This window comes from Eumetopias jubatus, unplaced genomic scaffold (assembly GCF_037043125.1).
Source record: "Eumetopias jubatus isolate StellerSeaLion01/CBP00866 unplaced genomic scaffold, mEumJub1_p1.0 scaffold_1, whole genome shotgun sequence".
NCBI classification, from domain to species: Eukaryota; Metazoa; Chordata; class Mammalia; order Carnivora; family Otariidae; genus Eumetopias; species Eumetopias jubatus.
This window is the reverse complement of record NW_028274807.1, coordinates 9,039,193-9,061,869: the sequence shown is the minus strand read 5'-3', so window position 1 is coordinate 9,061,869 and position 22,677 is coordinate 9,039,193. Positions and strand designations below refer to the sequence as shown.

Sequence of the window (22,677 nt, the reverse complement as noted above, 5' to 3'; positions counted from 1 at the left end):
AAAAGATTGTTGACACTGCACCATGACTTTGTTGTCCCTCAGTTTCAAATATTTTGGATATAAATTACAAGCATTAATATTGAGCAGTGTATACTGTTACATTTAATCGTGTCTTGCCTTACCGTAAGAAGGGCTTAGAGTGGCTTCAGGAATAAATCTGCTCGGTAGAAGAATATTAAAAACACAACAAAATAAACTAAAAAACCAATTTAGAGCTGGGGATCCTCAGAATAAAGCTCTATAGGGATAAGGTCCTGCACAGTTATTAGTTACATTCATATTTGTATTTGACCTTTCTGTTGCCTAAAATAAAAGGAGAAAGCCTGACAAGTTACATGATTCTCACTGTCCATGAAGAAAGAGGACAGAAGTTGCTCAGGTGAAGCAGTTTTCCTGATGTTTAGTTCTGGAAGAAACGTCTTATATGGCTCACAAGTAACATGGACTGGGTGATGGAGTAGAGAAGAACCTCAGGCACATTCCTGTTCAAAGCAGAAAACTCCCTGAAAGTGCAGTTTGGGTTTCACAAATAAATTTTTTTTGTGGCGTTTTCTGATCAAATAGAGAGTCTGATACTAGTGGTTTTTAGTTAAAGTACTTATTGTTGGGATGCGGGAGGGTGGGAGTGGGGAAGAGAGTATATTCCAAGTATGTAGCTTTTAAAAATAACATTTGTTTTTCTTTTATTATAAACAGAACACATTCTCATGGTAGAAAATTTGGAAAATACAAGAGTTTAAAAAGAAGAAAATAAAAATCACCAGTAATCCAACCACCTCGGAGAATACCGCTGTATTAACGTTATGCAGCTTTTAGATGGCTTAAGCCGTGGATAAAGCGAGGCTATCTAGACTAGAGGAATGGATGGGCTGGACACAGTCTTCCATCAATACCACTGTCCTCAACTGGTTCTGACAAGAAATGAGCTGCAAATGTCCTTAGGTTATTGCGTCTGGCTAGGTCCAGAATTGCAGATATCCTATGCTGTTTGATGGTGAATCTATGTGCTTTCAAGATGAATAGGTTGGCAACTTGGCTAGCCTCTTGTGAAAATCGAAACCTTGATTGGGAGAAAGGTCATCCACTCTGCATAGGGGAGCTCTGAGAGTGGAGAGGCAAGCTGGGGGGTTTCTGCCCGCTTTCATGAGTGTTGAATGCTAGACACTCAAGGAGGATCCTCTTAAAACTGCGCTGCAAAGGAGGTGCATCAAAGTAGAAATACAGAAGCCAGGTAGCCTGGTGAGGAAAAGGTCAAGAGCAGGGTTGTGTGTCAATCCTTGTACCTACTTCCTGATAGAGTCTAGCTTGTGGTTCAACACCCCTCGAAGTTTTCACTAGAGGCAGGTCAGCAACATTTCCTTCTCAGGCAATCACCGATATGTATTGAATGCCAATGTAATGTCAGAAACATTGTGCCACACAGCTTTGGTGGTGTTTCCCACCTTCTTGCACATTGTTTATATGACTTATTCAGTAATGTAGGGATGATGTTTTCTGAGTTTACAGTACATCTCACTCCTGACCAAGTGAGTAGATAATGTGACTTCAGAAAGGAACACGTTGCCAGTGATTCACTCGTGCCATTGAAACAGAAGGACCCATGCCCTTTAGCTGAGTTACCATGATTGAGATGTTTTGAAGCTCTCACATCTGAGGTTTGGTAGATCTGTCATGGGAATCTGGCTGAGCAGCTGTGGGACACCTGGGGGTAACACACTGGCACTGTTCTGAGCACTTTATGCATACAAGCTCAAAAAACCCTCAACAACCCTGCATGGTGGGTGCTGCTATCTCTTTACAGATGAGGAAACAGGAATGGGAGGTCAAGCAAAGTATCCTCAGAAACTAGGTGGGTGTGATGGAGCCAGAATTTGAACCCAGGCAGCCTGGATGCAGAGTTTCTACTCTTAATCTACTCTTAATCCCGATGGAAAGGGCAATGTGAAAGCTGAAAAAAGAATTAAAAAATAAATGGTTCAAATAGTCAATAAACATGAGTATCCTTATAGGACATGCAGATTACAAACTTTGAGTTTCTTTTTCATGTCCATCAGATTGGCAAACATTTTAAAAACCTCATAATTCCAAGTGTTTGAGAGGATGTGGAACAAAGGAAACTTGCATACTCGGCTGGAGAAAGTGTAAATTGGTGCAATCACTTTGGACAGCAGTTTGGCAAGGTGAAGATGTGCATACTCTGCAGCCCACTTCTAGGCTCCTATCCTCCAAACTCAAATGTGTACCCAAGAAGATACGTACAAGCCTTCACAATAGCATTGTTTGTAAGAGTAAAGAAATGGAAACAACTTAAATGTCCATCCATGGGGGAATGGATAAATAAATGATGGTATATTCATACAATGGAATTTTATGCAGCAGTTAAAATGATGACAATGTTGAGTGAAAAAGCAAGTTGCCGAATGATTTGTATGGTATGCGGTTTATATAATGTCAAAATATGCAAAATGACAAACATATCATAGTTAATACCTAGTATGTATTAAAAATGTTTACAAATGCATGGGCATGTTAAACATCAGCGGAGTGGCTATCTCTGGGGAGGGAAGGAGGGAAAAGGATTGGAGATGAGAAAGTGGTACACAGCGGTTGTCGACTATAACAGTTCTGCAAAAGATCTGAAGTAAATACGGCAAAATGTTAAGATCTTGCTAAGCTGGTACATGGGTGTCGACTATATTAATGTTATTCTCTGTACTTTTATGTATACTTGAAATATGTGATAAAAAGTGATACAGTAAAATTAAAAATGCACATAAGATGAAAAAAAAAACAAAAGCAGTGTTCACTAAAACATCAAAGATAAAATAAGTGAAAGTAATCTCGAAAGAAGAGAAATATAAGTGTTTTAAGACCAATGGTGGGGAGCCCGAGGTGAGGTATGCGTGGGGAAAGTGCTTCATTAAGAAATGGTCACGGTGCTTGTGGTGGTAATGCCAGGTAGTCACAGTTTGTACCACCTTTGGGTGAATGTATGTGAGGCCAAGAGCCCATCTGAACTTTTAACATTCCTCAGACGTGTGCACCTCCAGATGTCCCCCTTTGGAAATCTGTGGAATGGAATTGGGGGGCTGTGTGGAAATATGCTACTTCCTGCCACAGCTTCTGCTGAATCCTTTAGGCTCGGGACTGTGTGCAGTGTATCCCAAATGCCGGTCGTGGCCGAGATGTCCTTTATTCAGGTCTTCCAGAAGTTCACTTCACAAATACAACTTGGCAGTTATAGGGAATTTTAGAGTGGTAGTTTTAATTGAAGTAATCAGATATTTTTAAAAGAGAATCTAAAAAAAGTAATTAGGCGTATCTATGGCTTCTGTAGTTACAGCACTTATGTGAGGTGTATCATCAGACTGTGCCTCTTTACTGTTTCATTCTTTTTTCTGGTACTCAAATGTGGAAATTTGAATTCTTTGATGGGATGTGATAAACTGTGTAAGGGTAAATGGAATTGGAAAAAGGGAAAGCTTAGCCTTGGATTTTTTTTTAATTTACTTTGGAAAATTATGGAATTTTAAACTTGGCATTTACTTTGACCTTCAGTGTTTACCCATCATAAGATATTCTCTTCTGTTAAATCCAACTTATGATTAATAGCAGGTAGATAGACTTTAAATGACTTCTGGTTTTTTGTTTCGTTTTGTGTTTTTCTGAATTTCTCTGAGGCCCAGAGGTATAAATCAAGGCAATTGTATGTTCCTGTGAGAATTTAAAAAATTCTAGTGTGGGGAGCACCTGGCTGGCTCAGTAGAGCATGTGGTACTCTTGATCTCGGGGTCAGGAGTTGAGCCCCATGTTGGGTGCAGAACCTACTTTAAAAAAAAAAATCCTAGTGTGTGGGAGGAGCTTCAGTGTGAGTGTTCTGTGTATTTCCATAATATCTTATGCCTGTATAAGCACTTAGTATGTTGAACCAAATGAAGTTACTATTTTTATAATCCAGAATGTAGGCAGTTTCATTTGATTCAATGTAATGTGTATATACGTGTGTGTGTGTGTGTGTGTGTGTGTGTGTGTGTATTTTTTAACATTGGTGGGAGCATACTGTACATAATGTTGTACTTCTTGTTTTTTTTAAAAAAAATACTTAAATCTTGGAGCTTGTTGCATATTAGTGTATATAGAGATATACCCTTATTTATGTTCATGGCTCCATAGTCTTTTTTTTTTTTAGCTTTTTTTTATTATGTTAATCACCATACAATACATCATTAGTTTTTGATGTAGTGTTCCATGATTCATTGTTTGCGTATAACACCCAGTGCTCCATTCAGTATGTGCCCTCTTTAATACCCATCACCAGGCTAACCCATCCCCCCCCAGAACCCTCAGTTTGTTTCTCAGAGTACATAGTCTCATGGTTTGTCTCCCCCTCGGATTTCCCCCGCTTCATTTTTCCCTTCCTGCTGTCTTTTTTTTTTTTTTAACATATAATGTATTATTTGTTTCAGAGGTATAGGTCTGCGATGCAACAGTCTCACACAATTCACAGCGCTCACCAAAGCACATACCCTCCCCAATGTCCATCACCCAGCTGCCCCATCCCTCCTACCCCCCACCACTCCAGCAACCCTCAGTTTGTTTCCTGAGATTAAGAATTCCTCATATCAGTGAGATCATATGATACATGTCTTTCTCTGATTGACGGCTCCATAGTCTACTCAATGGATTACTCCTGCTTTGGTTAGTTTGTATTAGAATATAAATTATTTCCAGTTTAAAAAAATTACAGCTTTGTAATGATTATCTTTTTACTTACATTCTACACTCAGGTGAAAGTATATCTGTAGATAAATTCCTGATTGCTTTTACTTGGATGAAAGAGCTTATGTAATTTTTTTTTAAGATTTTATTTTTTAAATTTATTTGATAGCGCACAAGTAGGCAGAGCGGCAGGCAGAGGGAGAGGAGAAGCAGGCTCCCCACCAAGCAAGGAGCCCGATGGAGGGCTCCATCCCAGGATCCTAGGATCATGACCTGAGCCGAAGGCAGCTGCTTAACCGCCCAGGCGCCCCAGAGCTTATGTAATTTTAATTCCAGACACTAACTTTTGATTTAAATTTTTGTGTTTATTCATTTGATGGTTATCAGTCACTGCATATTTGGTAGTAACTGACCATTACATCTGAATTCTGCTTTTGTTGCTTCATTGTAAGATCTAGGAATCTGGGGAGTAGCATTATTTCTTTGTTGGTCTGGTCAGGCCCTAAAAGTGCTGATTTACAATAGGGAAGAAAAAAAGTGATAATCCTTTTATGTCTTGTGAAGTTCTTATATATACTGTGGTTTGAGAGAGTGAGTAAATAGCATCTTTTCTTTCCAAGTCCAGAATCAGTTAAGAAATAGAAACGGAAGACAAGGCAGATGGTGATCTAGTCTTGCCTCTGGTGCTGACACAGTGGAGAGTAGGGCCTTATCTGAACAGTGTGATAGCCAACTGACTTGTTAGTTCACCCATGGTCACAGAAAGAACTGGCAACAGGGACTTTTGTGAACTTTAAGCTTGGAGGAAAAGGGGATCTGGTATTATGATGGTGTTCAGTGTAAGATTCCAAAGAGTGAGAAAAAGAAGAGGCTAAACCACATAGGATTAGCGCCCCTCCCCACCATTTTTCATCCTCGGGAAAAGTTAGGGGTGGGAAAGGAGAGAGCTCAAAAATGATTAATCTAGCAAATCCACATGGAAGCTAGAGGAGGGAGAAATATGTATTCACTCCTAACATTTTGGGGCAAAATGTGCCATATCATATATGAAGAAATAGGTGAGAGGGTTGGAGAAATAATACTTCGCCATGTAACATGTATTCCATTGGAGCATCTAGGCTAGAATATTCTTTCTTGCCCTCTGTTCAGTACTCTCACCATTTTGTCACATAGTCTTCAGGAGTAAGTAACCATTTGCATCTCTTGAGTTTTCCTTTTTTCGTAGATGTATTGTACAGATGTATCGCTGTTGCTAAAGTCATACCTGCTCTCCAGAGTATGTACACCTCCGCTGCACTGGGTTGGATGAGCAATCACACCATGTCATTTATTATGTCTACTTTGTTTTAGTAGGAGGATGTGGTCATATGCTAGTAAATGTGAAAATACGTTAGTGTTTTTATTTATATAGTGTATACACACACTAATATGTATGGTATTTATAATGTATTGATTGTAACTACAGTTATCATAGTGGTTATTGTACTGTATATTATAACAATAACATTTAACATTGATTCAGTAAGTACGATTGGAGTTCTGCTTCTAGCTATGTCAGAAATGAGCAAAACCAGACACAGCTCCTGTATTCTAGACAGTGGGCCAGCAGTGGAAGGGAGGATGTTGCATTCATGGAATTAATAGTGTGCTGGGTGGCCTGAATACAGAGAAGGAGGGGAGTGAGTGGTACTCAGGGACTAGACCGAGGAGGGTCTTGTAGGCTACATAACTGTGGCCTTGAAGAGCATCAAGAAGTAAGTAAAGGATTTTAAATTGAGGTGAGATGGCATGATTAGTACCTTAGAAAGATCAATCTAGTTGTAGCGAGGAGAATGGGTTTGGAGGAGATGTAGCATGAATTGGGTTGAGGCTGTTGCAGTACTCTAGGCCAGAGGGATGGTAGCTTAGAGCAGGGTAATGGTAGTGGAAATGGAGAAGTGGAAGTATTTGAGATGCTTTGGAGGTAAAATGGATGGATTTTTAGCCTTCAGCCACTTCATGGATTATAGGCTCACTCCCTAACACTGGGATCACTGGAAGAGACACATTTGTAGGAAGTAGAACTTGACTTCACTCCTGGACTTCAGCCTTCAGCCACTTCATGGATTATAGGCTCACTCCCTAACACTGGGATCACTGGAAGAGACACATTTGTAGGAAGTAGAACTTGACTTCACTCCTGGACATCCTGAGTTGAAGTGTCCTTGAAGGATCCCAGTTGGAATTTCACATTGGCAATGAATTATGTGGGTCTGGGACTCCAAGGAGATATTTGAACAAGAGACACATATTTGGGATAGTTAACCTAGATGATTTGAAGTTGCAAGTGTGGATGAGATTGCTTGGGAAGGCGGTTCTCAACTTTTACTGCACCCTGGAATTGACCTTGGGAGAAATACCCCCAACTCAAGAGATTTTGATTTAATTAATTGGGCATTAGGCTTCTAGCAGCCCCAACCCCCCCCCAGATGGTACTCATATGTAACCAAGGTTGAGACCCACTGTGTAGAGCAAGGGTGAGCTGAAAACTAGGACTGAGCCTTGAGGGACACAAACAGTGGCTATATAAGGGAAGATGAACCTGCGTGGAAGATGGTTAAGAGGTAGCCAGAGAGGTAGGAGGAAAACTAGAGGTGTGACATCATTGAAGGAAGAGAAAGAGTGACCAGTAGTGTCTGTTGCTGCTGAGAAGCCAAATGGAGTTTAGACTGAGCAATATGGACATCTTTTAGTTACCATAGGGAGAGCTGTGTATGGGAAGCTTGTGGATCCTGGGTTGGAGTGGATTGAGATGAGAGGAAGTGGAAACAGTATAGGCAGTTGTTAAAAGTATTCGTGGAGGGAAGCAGTGGGGAGACGAGGTGTGCCATTGTATTAGGATGTGTTTGGTTGCCAATAACAGAAAACCCTGTTTAAATGGTGAAGGAAACTTAACCTCATTCAAGAAGTCCAGAAGAAGGTGGCTCTAGGGTTGTATATTTAGTGCCTCAACAATGTCATCAAAGACCTAGGATTTTTCTAGTGCCTCTGTGTGACTTGGACCTCAGGCTGCCTCCTCTGGCTACTGTAATTCAGATATTAAACTGGACATTACAGTCTCCAGCAAAAGAATGACTCTTGTAATCTTCAAAAAAAGTACACATAGTGCAAAGTGTACAATTCCTAAGTTTATAGGTTGAATTTTCAGAAACCTTACACATGTTATTGGTACCCAGATCACAGCCCCAGTACCCCTGAAGGTCCCCCTTGTTCTTCCTAGTCTACCCACCTTCTTCCCCAGGTTGAGTATTATCCCATTTTCCAATGCAATGGGTTAGTTTTGCCTGTTTTTGTGTAATGTAAACAGTCATGGTATGTGCTCTTTTATGTTTAGCATTCAGCATTGTTTTCAAGATCCATATTGTTGCATGGAGTTGTACAGTTTTCATCTATTGCATGAATATACCACATTTTATCCATTCTAATGTTGATGGACATTTGGGTAGTTTCTAGTATTTGGCTTTTACAGATAGTATCATTGTGAACATATGTATTCATTTCTTTTGAGAATCTAATTAAGGAGTGGAGTTGCTGGGACGAAGGTATGCTTATATTCAGCTTTCCTACATAATTTCCTATATGGTTGTGTTGTTTTACACTCCTGCCAGCAGCATATGAGAGTTTCAGTTCCATGTCCTCGCTAACACTTATTTTTTGTCATTTCATTTAGACATTCTGATGGGTATGTAGTGATACAGTGCTGTGATTTTAATTTGGATTTCCTTAAGTCAATTAAGGATATTTAAGTTGAGCATCTTTTCATATGCTTATTGACCACTTGGATATTCTCTTTTGTGAAGTGCCTGTTTGGATCTTTTGCTATTTTTTTTCTTTTGAGTTGAATGTCTTATTCATTAGGTTTAAAAAAAATTTTTTTTGGATTTGAGCCATTGGTCAAATATATACATTACAAATAGCTTCTCACATTCTGTGGCTTGCCTTTTCACTTTTGTGTGTTTTGTTTTGTTTTTTTTTTACAAATGGTTGATGCTAATTTTGACAGTACCGTTTATCAGTTTTTTCCTTTATGATAAGCACTTTTGGAGTTCTGTTTATAATCTTTGCCTTCTCTAACATCACCAGAATGTTCTATGTTTCTTTTAAAAGCTTGATTGTTTAACTTTGCGTTTAGTGAGAGGTAGGATTCAAGATGGGTATGAATGTCTAATTGATTCATCACTCTTTCTTGAGAATATGTTTTCTCCATGCACTTCATTTTGTCATATAGATCAGGCAACTGTATGTAAGCATCTGTTTCTGATCTGCTTATCCAGATCTGTTGGTCAGGTCATCTATCTTTGGATAGATTTTTTTTTTTTTTTAACTATATATAGTCTTTTAGTAGGTACTTCTGTCTGGTAGTGTAAGTTACCTAGTTTTCTTCCTTGTAATCTTATTTTTAAGAGTGATGAGTCCTCTTAGCTCTCATTGGCCAGCACTGGGTCACATGACTACCCCCAAACCAGTCAGTAGAAAGGAGAGTGAGATTGCCATGATTGGCTTAAACTAATTAGAATTATCATCCTCATTTTACATATGGGAAAGTGGGCCTGGGAGGTTAATAACTTCCTAAACAGTCCCGAGAAGAGTTAGTGATTGTATTGAACTTAACTCCCATCTGTGTCTCAACTTTTATGCTCTGTCCACTGCAGTTTAGCTCATGTGTGCAAGATCTGGGAGTTATCTTTTTGGAGATCAGAAGTCTTGCTGATGTGCAAAAATAGTGCAGAAAAACTAGGTAGATAATAACAAGTAAGATGTAGATAAGATATGTGGAGGAAATACTCCAGAAATATGAAAAGTAGTTATTCCTGGGTAGTTGTGATTGTGACTCTGGGTGACTTTTTCCTTTTGTTTTACTTTTCTGTATTTTCCAAATTTCCTATAATGGACATATATGGATTTTTAAAAATTAAAAAGTTATTTTTAACTAGGTTATATCTGGAAAATTCAAGAAGTACAAATAGATACACAATTTATAATGCCTTTATGAAAAAATAAAAATGAATATTTCTTGTTTTTCTTTTTAGAAATGCACTTGGTGATGGAAAGAGAGCCATTATCCTGAAGAGCAATTGGACAAAGGTAAGTTGCTTTTATCTTTACATTGGGCAGGTAACGCCATATAACTTTGTGAAAAATCTGTGTACAGGATGTAAATTTATATGTAAAAATGCTGGATAAAATTATGCCAAGCTCAAGAATGTGAGAGGGGAATCTTCAGTTCCATAATCAGAAAGGAGACTTAACACAGCAGTGAGAGGCCATGTGTCTCTGAGCAGGACAAGTAGCACGTAGAATTGTTGAGGAGCTGGAGGGTACCTTAGTGACTAAGATGTCAGCATCTGCATATTTTGGATGGGTTAAAGACTTACTATGAAAAATGAAACTTAAAACTTAGGAGAAAAGTTATAGGAGACTGTCTTTACAACCTTGAGGTGGGAAAGGATTTATTAAATAACATACATTGCACAAATCAGTGTGTGTGGGGGGGCACGTAAATTTGACTATATCCAACTGAAAAACTTCTGTATGTCAAAAGACGCCATGAATGAAATCATAATCTGGGAGGAGATAATTTGTCATATAGATAACATATATAACTGATAGGATTTATATCCAGAATATGCAAAGAGCTATAATAAATAAACCCAGTAGAAAATGGGCGAGTGAATAAACAAGCATTTCACAGAAGAGAAATCCTGAATGGGCAATAGAAATAAACTATGTTCTATTTCCTAACACTTAAAATTATACAGTTAGAAAAACAAAACCAAGAGAGCAGAATAGAGAGCTTCCAAACAGACCTACATGAACCTAAGTAAGTAAAGCAATGTGATATCGTTTAGGTCCTTTAGATTGGCAAAAATTAAAGAGACCAGTAGTCCCAGGTATTGGTGGATGTGTGTACTAACAGGAACCTTCCATAAACCAGTGGGTGAGAATTGGTTGCAACCAACCTGGAGAGCGCTATGATGTGCATATGCTATAATTATTTGATTCTAAGTGTGTGATTCTGAGAATGCAGACATTCTTGCAATATGTACCCATGTTGAGATATGCACAGTGGCCATTGCAATGCTGTTTTAACGGCATAGAACTGCAGATACCTACATATCCACTGATAAAGCAGGGATGGATATGGTATTTTCACTTGATCAGAGTTGTGCCTCTGATCTGATCTTTCCCTCTTCCTTAAACACCCATTATGTCTCTGACCTCACTCCTACCGTTCTCTCCCTTGTTCACTCTTTGTTGACCTGTTGGCCTCCTCAACTGTTCCTTATATATGCCAGGCCCACTCCCAGTTTGTACTTGTTCTTCCCTCTGCCTAGAATTAGAATGCCTTTTCCCAGAGCCTGAGCTAGCTCCCTTACTTCCTTTCATGTTTTACTGAAAGTCTTCTCAGTGAAAACTTCTTGGCCACATTACTAAAATGCCAAGGCTATCCCTGTATAGACATTTGCTACCCTTTTTCCCTGCTCACTTTTTTCCTCTTGGCATTTAACATTATTGAACATACTGTATGTATTATTACTGTGTGTCCTCCCATACATCGTGAGATCCATGAGGACGGATCTTTTTGGTTGGTTCACTATTGAATCTGGACTGCCTGACAAGCTGCTTGGCACATAGCAAGCACTTACTAGTGAATATTTGTTGACTTAGTGAATGAACGAATCGAATATTAGATTGTAGTTGGAATAAGTTAACTGGTTTATCAGCATTTATAGATTTAAAAAATAGTGTTGAATGAAAAAAAACAGTAAAAGCGTATTATAGGCCAGAAAGATACCTATCAAACTCATGATAATGTTTGTTTCTGGGCAGTTAGAGAAGGAAAGATTAGAGAGGGTACAAAGACTATTTCGGCCATATCTGTATGGTTTTATTTCTTCTAGTAAAAAAGAATCTAAAACAAATACAGCAAAATGTTAGCAATTAATTCTGGGTGTTTGTGATATTAATCACTGTATGTTCCTAAATCACAAAAATACCCGACTTTTTTTTAAAGTAGAGCTTCAGATAAGACACAGAAAGATACATGTTTCAGACTTCATTCCTGGCTTTACATAATTTGTTTTTAAATCAAAGTGAGTATTACTCATAGAATTTTAGAGCCCCTCCCCCAAATTATGATTCATGTGCCTGAGGAGTCTGGGGATTGTGAAATTCCCCAGGTGGACTCCTGCATCCAGATTTTGGAGTCTGTTTTTAAATGTCTCTTAATGTTTTATGACTTAAATGTTTTAAATGCCATTTTACAGATGAAGAGATTGAGTCCCAGAAAGGTAAAGTGACTTTTGCAAGTAAAAGACAAAACTGGATTTAGAATCCAGCATTGGATGTGCTTCTGTTTGAGAGTGATCAGTTTGTTGTGCTTGATACAGAATCTTTGTTGATCACTGAACCTAGCATTTGTCACTTGCTCCATAAATACTTATTCTATGGATGATAGAATTCTTAATACTGAAACCCAGACCCTGAAGTTAGTTTTCTAGAGTTACCTTTGAATTTTCTATTATCAATTTAGAAAAAAAGGAGTACTAAAATATTCTGAATTGCATTGAGGACTTCGTGTAGAATGTTTATTCCTGGCTTGATTTATTGAACAGAAAATTTTCACTTTCTAAAAAACTTTTTTTTTAGAGCAGATTTAGGTTCACAGCAAAATTAAGAGGAAGGTAATCTCCCATAAACCCCCACACATGCATAGACTCCCCCATTATCAGTATCCCCCAGCTGAGTGGTATAATTTGAAAATTGATGAACCTACACAGACACGTTATAATCATCCAAGGTCCATAGTTTATCTTAGTGTTCATTCCCTAAGTGTTACGCATTCTGTGGGTTTGGACAAATGTGTAATGACATTTATCCATCATTATGATTTATACAGAGTATTTTCACTGTTCCCCCAAATCTTCTGATCTGCCTATCCAAACCCCTGGCAACCACTGATCTTTTTCCTATTTCCATTAGTTTTACCTTTTCCAGGATGTCAGAGTTTGAATCATACAGTATATAGCTTTCTCAGATAGCCTTCTCTTTCACTTAATAATATGCATTTAAGTTTCTGCCATGTCTTTTCATGTCTTGATAATGGTTTCTTTTTCATGCTGAATAACATTACATTGTCTGGATGCACCAGTTGATTTATCCATTCACCTACTGAAGGACATTTTTTTTTTTAAGATTTTATTTATTTATTTGAGAGAAAGATAGCGAGGGAGAGCACAAGCAGAGGGGAGAGAGAAGCAGGCTTCCCGCGGAGCAGGCAGCCCATTGCGGGGCTCGATCCCAAGATCCCTGGATCATGACCTGAGCTGAAGGCAGATGCTTAACTGAGCCACCCAGGAGCCCCTACTGAAGGACATTTTCGTTGCTTTCAACTTTTGGCCATTTTGAATAAAGCTGATATAAATACCTATGTGCAGGGTTTTGTGTTGACATGTTTTCAACTCTTTTGGGTAATTATCAAGGAGTAGAATTGCTGGATCATGTGACAAGACTATGTTTAGTTTTTGTTTTTGTTTTTAATTTATTTGAGAGAGACAAGAGAGAGAGGAGCTGGGGGGAGGGGCAGAGGGAGAAGGAGAAGCAAACTCCCCACCGAGCAGGGAGCCTGATGTGGGGCTCGATCCTGGGATCCTGGGATCATGACCTGAGCTGAAGGCAGATGCCCACCCCGGTGCCCCTAGTTTTGTTTTTTTTGTTGTTGTTGTTTTTAAGATTTTATTTATTTGAGAAAGAGAGGCAGAGATAGGATAGAGGTAGCGAGAGAGCATGAGCAGGGGGGAGAGGGAGAAGCAGACGCCCCACTGAGCAGGGAGCTTGGCGCAGAGCTCAATCCCAGGACCCTGGAATTATGACCTGAGCTGAAAGCAGATGCTTAACTGACCGAACCACCCATGCGTCCCAAGAATATGTTTAGTTTTTTAAGGAAATGCCGAACTGTTTTCCAAAGTGGCTATGCCATTTTGCATTCCCACCAGCCACAAGTGAGAGTTCCTGCTGTTCCATATCCTCCTTGGCATTTGGTATTGTCTCTTGTGGTCATTGTAGTGTTGTTTTAATGGCATGTGTCCTGAATTTTGGCATTCCTAATAGGTGTACAGTAGTATTTCGTTTTAACTTGCATTTCCCTAATGACATATGATGTGGAGCATCTTTTCATATGCTCATTTGCCACTGTGTACCTTCCTTGATGAGGTGTCTGTTAAGACCTTACAGATGTGTCTGCTAAATATTTTCTCCTTGATTGTAGCTTGTCTTCTCATTTTCTTGACAGCAGCTTTCAGAGAGCAGAAGTTTTTAATTTTAAAGTCCAGCTTATCAGTTATTTCTTTCATAGATCATGCCTTTGGTATGGTATCTAAAAAGTCATTACCATTTTTTGCATTTTACATTTAGGTCTGTGATTCATTTTTAGTTAATTTTTATGGAGAATATAATATCTAGATGCATTTTTTTTTGCATGTAGATGCCCCAGCATCATTGTTGCAAAGGCTGTCTTTACTTCATTGTATTACCTTTGTTATCTTCGTCAAAGATTTGTTGACTATATTTATGTGGGTTCATTCACTTTATTTAGATAGGGATGTTTTGTGATGATTGCAGAAATATTTGTATAGATGCAAAACACAAATCCTAGTAAGTATTTAAAAAATGTGGTAACTACATCTAGGTTATTTTTTCATTTTATTTTACTGGAAAGAAGTGCTCATTAAAAGGTAGCTTAAACTTCAGAAGCAAAGGTGAACTGTGCAAGTTGCACAGAAGAAGTTCTGTACTTCTACTTGAGATTAACTATGAGCCTAAACCTGTTGAGTCATGCCTCTAGGATATAAGCCTGTATAAGAAAGTTCTCTGTAAATTTCTGTGAGGGTGGGCCATTGTTCTCCCTTCTTTCCAGATAGAGAAGACTGGTACATTGCCAACTGCCCTACACTGCTTTCAGGCTTAAGAGAGGGTGTGTCATTGTATCCCAAAGGGTGGGAATTTTTATGGTATTATTAGTAGACATTTGTTGACATTTCTCTGTGCATTGCCTTTTGATATTGTTATATAGCATACAAACCAGTAGCCTCACAGATGTCCATAAGAACCTTTTAATATTGAGGGATGTATTAGGACTCTTTTGTTTGTGATACTGATGTTTTTGTGTATCTAAATATTTTTGAGCTTCCTTTTGGGATGCAGTAAAGTTACTTGGAAACAGTGTAATTCTTTGGAGTCTTGTTTTAAGCTTTGATAGGTGGGGCCATAGTGGTATTAGGTCAACGGCTACCTTTTTATTCACATCTGAAGCAAAATGCTTCTGAATACTCTGCCTGTTACTCCATGAATTATGTTTTCCACTCTGGCTGGTGGAAACAGGAATTATTCCTGGCCCTGTGTGAGTGCTGACTCTTGTTTCCTTATTAGTCTTTCGAGTGGTTCTTTCCCTGGTTTGGGTTTTGGGTAGTTGTCCCACATGCATGTACTGATTAGTACTCACCTCAAGACTCAACTTGGGACTGTGTGAGGATCTCTGGAGGTGTCTGTTTTGCAGTCTCCTCTCTGGTCCTCTGCCCTGTGAACTTGAGCTGCCTTGGCTCTCCTGGTCTCTTGTCTCTGTCTCCAGAACTGAGACTGCAGTCCCTGCCTGTGTTCCTTCTCCCTGTGCCATGGCTTAGAATTCTTCAATAAGCTGAAAATTCCATTCAGGGCTTATGTTGTGTTTCTCCAGGGTCACTCTCTTTCGTTGCCTGATAGTCACTCAATGTCTTGCAAACCTTGTTTCATATATTTTGTCCTTGTTTGTTTTAGGCAAGAGTGTAAATCCAAATCCCTGTTAACTTCATCTTGACCACAAGTGGTAGTTAGAGTGTGGGCTCTCTTGGCTTCATTTTGAAAAAGACTTTTACCATGTAGTGGGAACCCCAAACTGTTATCCTTAATAACTGTTAATTCTAGTGGCAAGAGAATCTCCTTTAGTATCTATACAGTACACCTAAGGATGCCTCAAGACTGATCCTGATTGAGCCATGTGTTCACCAGTGGATTGATCCTATGACCTGGAAAATGGTGCATTTTGATTGGTCAGTCTCCTGGGTCATATGCTTCTCCCCAGTCATTTTTGAGAGGGAGCACTAGTCCCAGTCTTGCCCTTGCTGTGTGGAGTAGGCACATGGTGGCACCAAAAGGAGGGGATGCTAGGCAGACGAACAACAGGGAATTTCTATATATGTGATAGAGAATGAGGTAATGTCAAAGAAAAGCAAAACTTTGTATTGTAATTGGGTTCAGAAAATTCTCTGAGATACCTTTTAATTTAAGTTTCATTCAAATAACCTCAGCAATGAGACCTGAATAAATTCATTTTTCAACCGATAGACTTCATGCTAGGTTTTACAGAATTTAGGGAAAAGGACCCGGCAAAAGATGAGGAAGGTGGGAGGTTGCAGGGGGGATGGGGAAGAGAAAGAAATTTAGCAGGTACGGTTTATAATCTATCATATATCTTATGCTGTGTGTGTGTTTTTTTTTATGTAGTTACCTTAATTTTGAAGTTGGAATAGTCCTGGGTGATAGGATGTTGGTCTTGTAGCATATCTGAGAGATCTGTCTTCATATGCCTTTTGAGGAAAAGCAAAGTTTAAGCAAATGCAATCTGCATTGGGATCTTTGATCTGAATCTAAATAGTCCGGCTAAAAAAAAATGTTTCAGAACTCACAGATTGGGTTGGTGCACGAGAGCAGGATTATATGTGTATCAAACCTGCATAAACAAAGGTCCCCATGGTTGTTCCTGGCCTTTTTTTTAGTGAAAAGCTCATCTTTCTTAAAAGGGTCACTTATTTCTGATTTAGCAGTTTCTCAGAGAATGGGAATGTTCTTTGTAAAATCTGTAGTAAGGAGGCAAAAGCTCTGGATCTGGAGTCGTAAGATCAGGATTCTTTGGCTTGCCTCTAAGTAAGTGTGACATTGGGCCAGTTTCTAGCCTCTCTCACGGGTAAGTCAGTTCTCAAGTGGAGGTACTGTGCCTACAATGGGAGATCAGTTTGTGAGTAGCTAGAAGAGGGGGTGGTTGAGTTAGCCCCAGGTTTGGTAATGCTAGCTTTCTAGGTTAAAACGTTCATCCTGGAGATAGAAGATTTCCCAAAATGCATAAATGGGGCCAGCCAGGACTGTGGTTCTGTAGCAAACAAAATAAAAAGCCCTGATCATTGGAATTGAGTAAATCAGTGGTTTTCAGACCTTTTCTTAAAGCCAAGAACTATGCTTAGAAATAAAATAATTAAAAGCTGATTAAGAGCAAGCCGAATGGAAGATCTAGCCTAGATGCACCCCCTATCTGTGACCATGCTTTTCAGAGGGGTTGGAAAACGACTGTATAAGCTGATTGTTCCTTCCAGTTCTAAAATTTGTTTGATTTCCAAAGTGTAGGGAATGTAATGACTTAGAGACTATTACTGTCTTAAAATATTTTGAAAAAAATCAAGTTGCTTATTTATAATGAATGGTTTGTGTTACTTTATTTGGCACAAAATAATTATTTCATTCTTTACTTGTAAAATATAATAAAGGTTGAATTATTTTCTTTGGGGTACAAAAATCTCTTAAGCAAAAATACTGATCTCTAGTTAAAATTATTATAAATACTATTTATTCATAACTTCACTTTAGCTCATTTAGGTAATTTTATTTCCTGAGAGGTATTAACATTTTAAAAAATTTTTCATTGATAGGTTCCTAATCTAACATTTTAAGTAATCAGTTTTCAAGCAAAATATTTTTCCTTATCTATTTTCTTTAACTTAAGCATATTTTTGAGAAAAAAATTAAATTTATCTTTTGGAACAGGGTCATTATCGTTATTGTGCTGCTCTTTCTATGCTGGGGGAATATGACTGGGCCCTACAAGCAAACATAAAAGCTCAAAAACTCTGTAAAAATGACCCTGAGGGAATCAAGGATCTAATTCAGCAGCATGTAAAGTTACAAAAACAAATAGAAGACCTGCAAGGTATTTCACCTAAGATTCTTTGGTTACAGTTGAATTCCCTTTAAAACTTTTGAAGGTGGGTTTCTTGGATTAATGGAGGACCATAAATCAACTCTCAGGTGATTTGTGCTTATTTTGTTACGTTATCTTGGTCAAGTCACTGAAGTTTTCCATTTCTGTCTATGTAGAAGTACGTTAGTGTTATATTCCACTAGGTAATTATAAATGATTTGTATTTTTTATTTGAAACAACAAATTATTATTTATTCTTCTGTAGTGAAATATGCCACCTTGAGATTTTGGGTAAAGTGAAGACTTTGGAAACAAAATTGTTTAAAATTTTTTCCTCCATTATGGTTATTTCTTAAAGAAAAGACTCTTCAGTAGAGTTGTTTAATGTTTTTGCACCAAGTGTGTGGCTCATTCTATAGCATGCTGAACATTTTTGCATATGTACATCTGTATGTGGGTACATATACATATGTCAGAAATCAGCTGTGTGGGCTAGGAATTCTAGATTTTCATTCTCTTGTTTTCTCTCCTGAGTATTTTGCTTTCTCCAATGCCTGAAATTCCCTTACTCTATACTTTCAGCATATAGGCCTTTCCTGTTTTTTGTTTTTTTGTTTTTTTGGGGGGGGTATTTAGTGTCTCAGGAAGCTGAGATGTTATTATCCAACATAACATGATTATAAGATTGTGAGCTCCTTGAAGACAGGTACCATCTCTGATTCAGATTTATATACTGCTGTATCTAGTCAATGATCACATGTAATGGGATGTCAAATGAGGCTGTGTAACATTTTGCTGAAGCCATCCTAAAACTCAAAACATCTGAAAATATAAAATTATTTAGGTTTATTTTTCAGTTCTATAAATTTGATGTTCTTACTGTCAGCTTAAAGGGTATTTGAAAATCTCTTCAAAGTATGTGTTGCCAATCCACTGATTACCTTGCATGTGTGATTGATTTTTATAGGTCGAACACCAACTAGAAATCCAATTAAAGCCTTCTATGAAAGCAGGTGAGTTAATGCCAATCAGATCAGTAGGTCTTACGTGGGATGGCTTTTCCTGGTAAGTTTAAGAATCACTGTATCTGATGCTTTGTGGCTAATAGCAACCACAGTAAAGTTGGGGAGGATCTAAGATCAGGTGACCTGTGAATTGTCAGATTTGTTTTGTGGACTATTTTACTGAACCATTTGTATGTGTATTTAATGGGAGATCAGTAGCCTAAGCCTATGGGAAAAGGTGGGTGAAATGTTAAGTGGATGTCACTGTGCTTGGGTGCAGTTTTTGCAATGAGCGTCCTGGCAGCAGAGAGCAGGGACACAGTCTGTACCTTTAACCTTTAGCCTCTGTCTTGGAAGCATCTGCCACCAGCCTCCCAGTATCTTTTCAAAGACTAGAACACTTTCTGTTAGAAATAGACAACAGACAGATTCGATATGCTCACAAGAAAACAAATAGCAGCCAGGGTTCTACATTTATTGCTTGGCAATTAAAATAGATTTCCCCCCCCCCACATGCTTTAGATGCCTAAGATACTGAAGCTGTTAAATTTAAATCAGGGAGAATTACTTATTTTAATATTAGAAACCAGAATACATTGAACTGTTTTTAATCTGTTTTGAGTTCTTACTATGAAATTTAAAGCAATATTTGTGTATAAAGCCCAATCTCAGAGGAAGATCCTTTTTAAAACAGTATTACCCTGCTTTCAAGGAAAAAAGGTGGTATTTGCTGGAACCTATTTATTTGAAGGATAACTTTTTAAAAATGCATACTAATCAACAAATAAAATTATTTCTCTTATTTCCCTTCAGGGCCTATATACCCAGTTTATCAGCACCTGCGTTTAGTACTTCACTTAACTTTGTGGAAACCGAAAAAGATTCCAGAAGAACTAACCACGAAATGGCAAACGGTGGTAATCAGAATCTAAAGGTAGGTTCAGTTAAAAACTAATATTAAATGATTTCAAGTATAGATAGTCTCATGTTTTTACAGTAGTATTCCAGTGATAATGGAAATTAAATATTTTGGTGATATGAATCCCTTTTTGCCTCTGATATGAAAAGAATGATTCTCTCTTTTTAATAAATATTTCAACTACCTCCTTCAACTACATGAAGAGAATATTTCTTTTTTTTTAAGATTTTATTTATTTATTTGAGACAGAGAATGAGAGATAGAGAGCACGAGAGAGAAGAGGGTCAGAGGGAGAAGCACACTCCCTGCTGAGCAGGGAGCCTGATGTGGGACTCAATCCCGGGACTCCAGGATCATGACCTGAGCCGAAGGCAGTCGCTTAACCAACTGAGCCACCCAGGCGCCCTGAAGAGAATATTTCAATATCACATAGTTTCTTTTGAAATCACATTGGTGTGTTTTCAAAATACTTTTTTTCTAAATTTCATTTTACTACTTGGATAGTTCTCTTTGTATGCTTTCCCTGCTTTACATGTCTCTCAAACAGCCACTTGGGAATGAGTGACAGCAGGGTCTGGGGACCACGTCATCCCACTCCTTACAGTGCTTCGGATTTTTCTTTTCCTCCGTTTTGCAGTCAGCTTGGCTGCCTGGCACCGCACGAGGCTGTCCACCTGACTTGTGTGGGGGGAGGCACACCCTCCCCATTTCTGCCCAAGCCATTTCTGCAGCAGTGGTCTCCAGCCTTGACTCCCTGCTGTGCTCACCAGCACCCAGGCCTCACGGTTTTTGAGGGCACCTCTAGGCCTTTTAGCCTGGCTCTGTGATTGGTATCCCAAATGACCTGAATCTGAGTTTTCTCTGAACAGTAGTATACTAAAAACTTGGCAGTTATCACCAAGTCCACGTTAATATTTCTTTCCAGAATTTGTGAGGAAAAAAGGAAATGGTATTTTGGAGTATGTGGCTAGTAGGCATTTAAGGGAGCTTTTCCAACTCACTGTGTAGTCCTTTTATTGTTAATGAAAATCTCAGAGGCTGTATTCAGTTAGGGAGAGGAGCATAAGGAAAGATGCAATAATATTTATTCAGTACACTTATTGAACAATAGACCTGTCAGGCATCATGCCAAGTGTTGGAAGTAGAATTACCATTAGAGAATTTGTCTTATTAGAATCTCTTATCACTAGTTATCCTTTTGTGTGTTTATTCATTTAGGCCTAATTACCAGCTGGTTATTTTAGGCACTTGGGTAAATTCTGTTTTATTCTTTTTTATTATTTAGTTAATTGAATTCTTTATGGCTTTATTTTTTTGAAAATCTCACGAATTTTGTTTTCATGGGTAGGTGGTAGATGAAGCTTTGAAGGTAGATGATTGTGACTGTCATCCTGAATTTCTACCACCATCAGGTAAGTTTTTTCCTTATGTAAGTTGTTGCTGAATTAATATAGCATTCCTTTTTTTTTTTAATTTTAATATAGCATTCCTAAAACTCCAGTCCCAACGTTTGCATGAGCCTTGCATACATTTGCTGTTACTCTCCTTTTACTTTATAATGCTTCTGTGTTAAGAAAACATTGAATACTTACTTGAAATCAGTGCTCAGTCTTTTCATATTAAATAAATTTAATTTTGGAAATTCAAATAAATGGAATAGAAAGGGAGGATGAAACTCTTTTTGGTCTGCTACCTAATTTCCGTGAGGCCAGTGTTTTTCAACTTTAATTTCATTAAAGCCCCCTGACCCAGGAGGCTTTTTAGATGTATTTTTTTTCCTGTTTGCCCTCCTACGACAGATACTGTTTAACTGTTTATGTCCTGTATGTACATCTGTGCTTTATATATTAAAAAAGTTAGATTTTTTGTTGTTGTTTCTGCTTTTTTTTTTTTTTTAACTTTCACCCTGGTTGGGGGTGATGTTGAGAATGGGTGCTTTAGGCTGATACTAGTTTAACTGGTACATGCTTAATGCCTATGTCTATTTCTGCATCTAGTAGATACACGGACACACAGCGGGACTTCATTTACTTGGCATCATTTGGAAATGAAGGGTCCAGAGAAGCGAATATTCATGTTCCATTTACTTCTCGGTCTCCCTTTACATCACCAGATTTTGTTGAAAATCATTCTAAAGTAGATATGCTTCCTGGACTTTTGAAACAGAGTTTTGAAAAATACAGATTTTCTTGATGACTCGAGGTTGCTGTCGGGTACAGATTTTTTGTTTGAAGCTTTCAGAGGTTATTGGGGTGAGATTGCTGACCTGATTCGTGATCTTGTTAGTAATCTCTTTTCCTTTTTCTTGTTTGTTGGCTTGTTTTCTTTTCAGTGTTTCTGCTTCTGTCAGCCATTTCTGTCTTTTGCTTCCCGCAGTTCTGTCTTTTCTTAGGCTTCAGTGCCACAAATCCAGCTATTTACCACTGGCCATTCCCATTTGGTTAGCATATTGGAAAATTATGAAGAGGGAGACTCAGGTCATTGTCTTACCTGATGTAATAAGTCTAATAGCACATGAAAAATCTCTGAAGATAAAACTTTTCTTTTGTAAAACACCTTTTATTTTATTGATATTTCTTAGGCTGTTATTATCAGATAGCACATTTAAGTAAGTACTCTAAATACCATCCACACTTTAGCATCTGTATTCAGTCAAAGAAATTGAGGTCCCAGGGTTAGGGCTGTGTAGTTTTGCCTGAAATCAGACAGTAGGAATCAAATTAGAACTCTTCTGCCTTTCTGGAAGCCTCTTTTGTTTTCTGAGGCCATCCAAACCAGCTTGGCTCTGATCCCCTCCTTAATACATAGGTTCTGACATGCCTCTGCTGTCTCTTCCCAAAGCTTCCATCAAAAAGACCCTGTCCCTGTTGCTGTGCTTTTTTCCACATAACTTTGTGCATGGCCCTCCCCACTCCAAAGTACGTAGTAGTCCTTGCTCTTACCAGTGGGACAAAGGCTGGGCTCACAGAGCTGGAGTGTCGGAAGCAAAGGAC

General features: G+C 38.4%; 1 protein-coding gene across 2 annotated transcripts in view; it reads left to right on the top strand.

Annotated features, from left to right (window-relative positions):
• Positions 1 to 22,677, top strand: part of TTC3 (tetratricopeptide repeat domain 3) — a 115,629-nt gene that overhangs the window by 22,243 nt on the left and 70,709 nt on the right. For both annotated transcript variants that reach the window (XM_028115719.2, XM_088023896.1), the window contains exons 11-15: positions 9,789 to 9,843; positions 17,608 to 17,770; positions 18,729 to 18,774; positions 19,579 to 19,699; positions 21,033 to 21,096. In XM_028115719.2, coding sequence (XP_027971520.1) covers positions 9,789 to 9,843; positions 17,608 to 17,770; positions 18,729 to 18,774; positions 19,579 to 19,699; positions 21,033 to 21,096 — 449 coding nt within the window. The remainder of the gene's footprint in view (positions 1 to 9,788; positions 9,844 to 17,607; positions 17,771 to 18,728; positions 18,775 to 19,578; positions 19,700 to 21,032; positions 21,097 to 22,677) is intronic.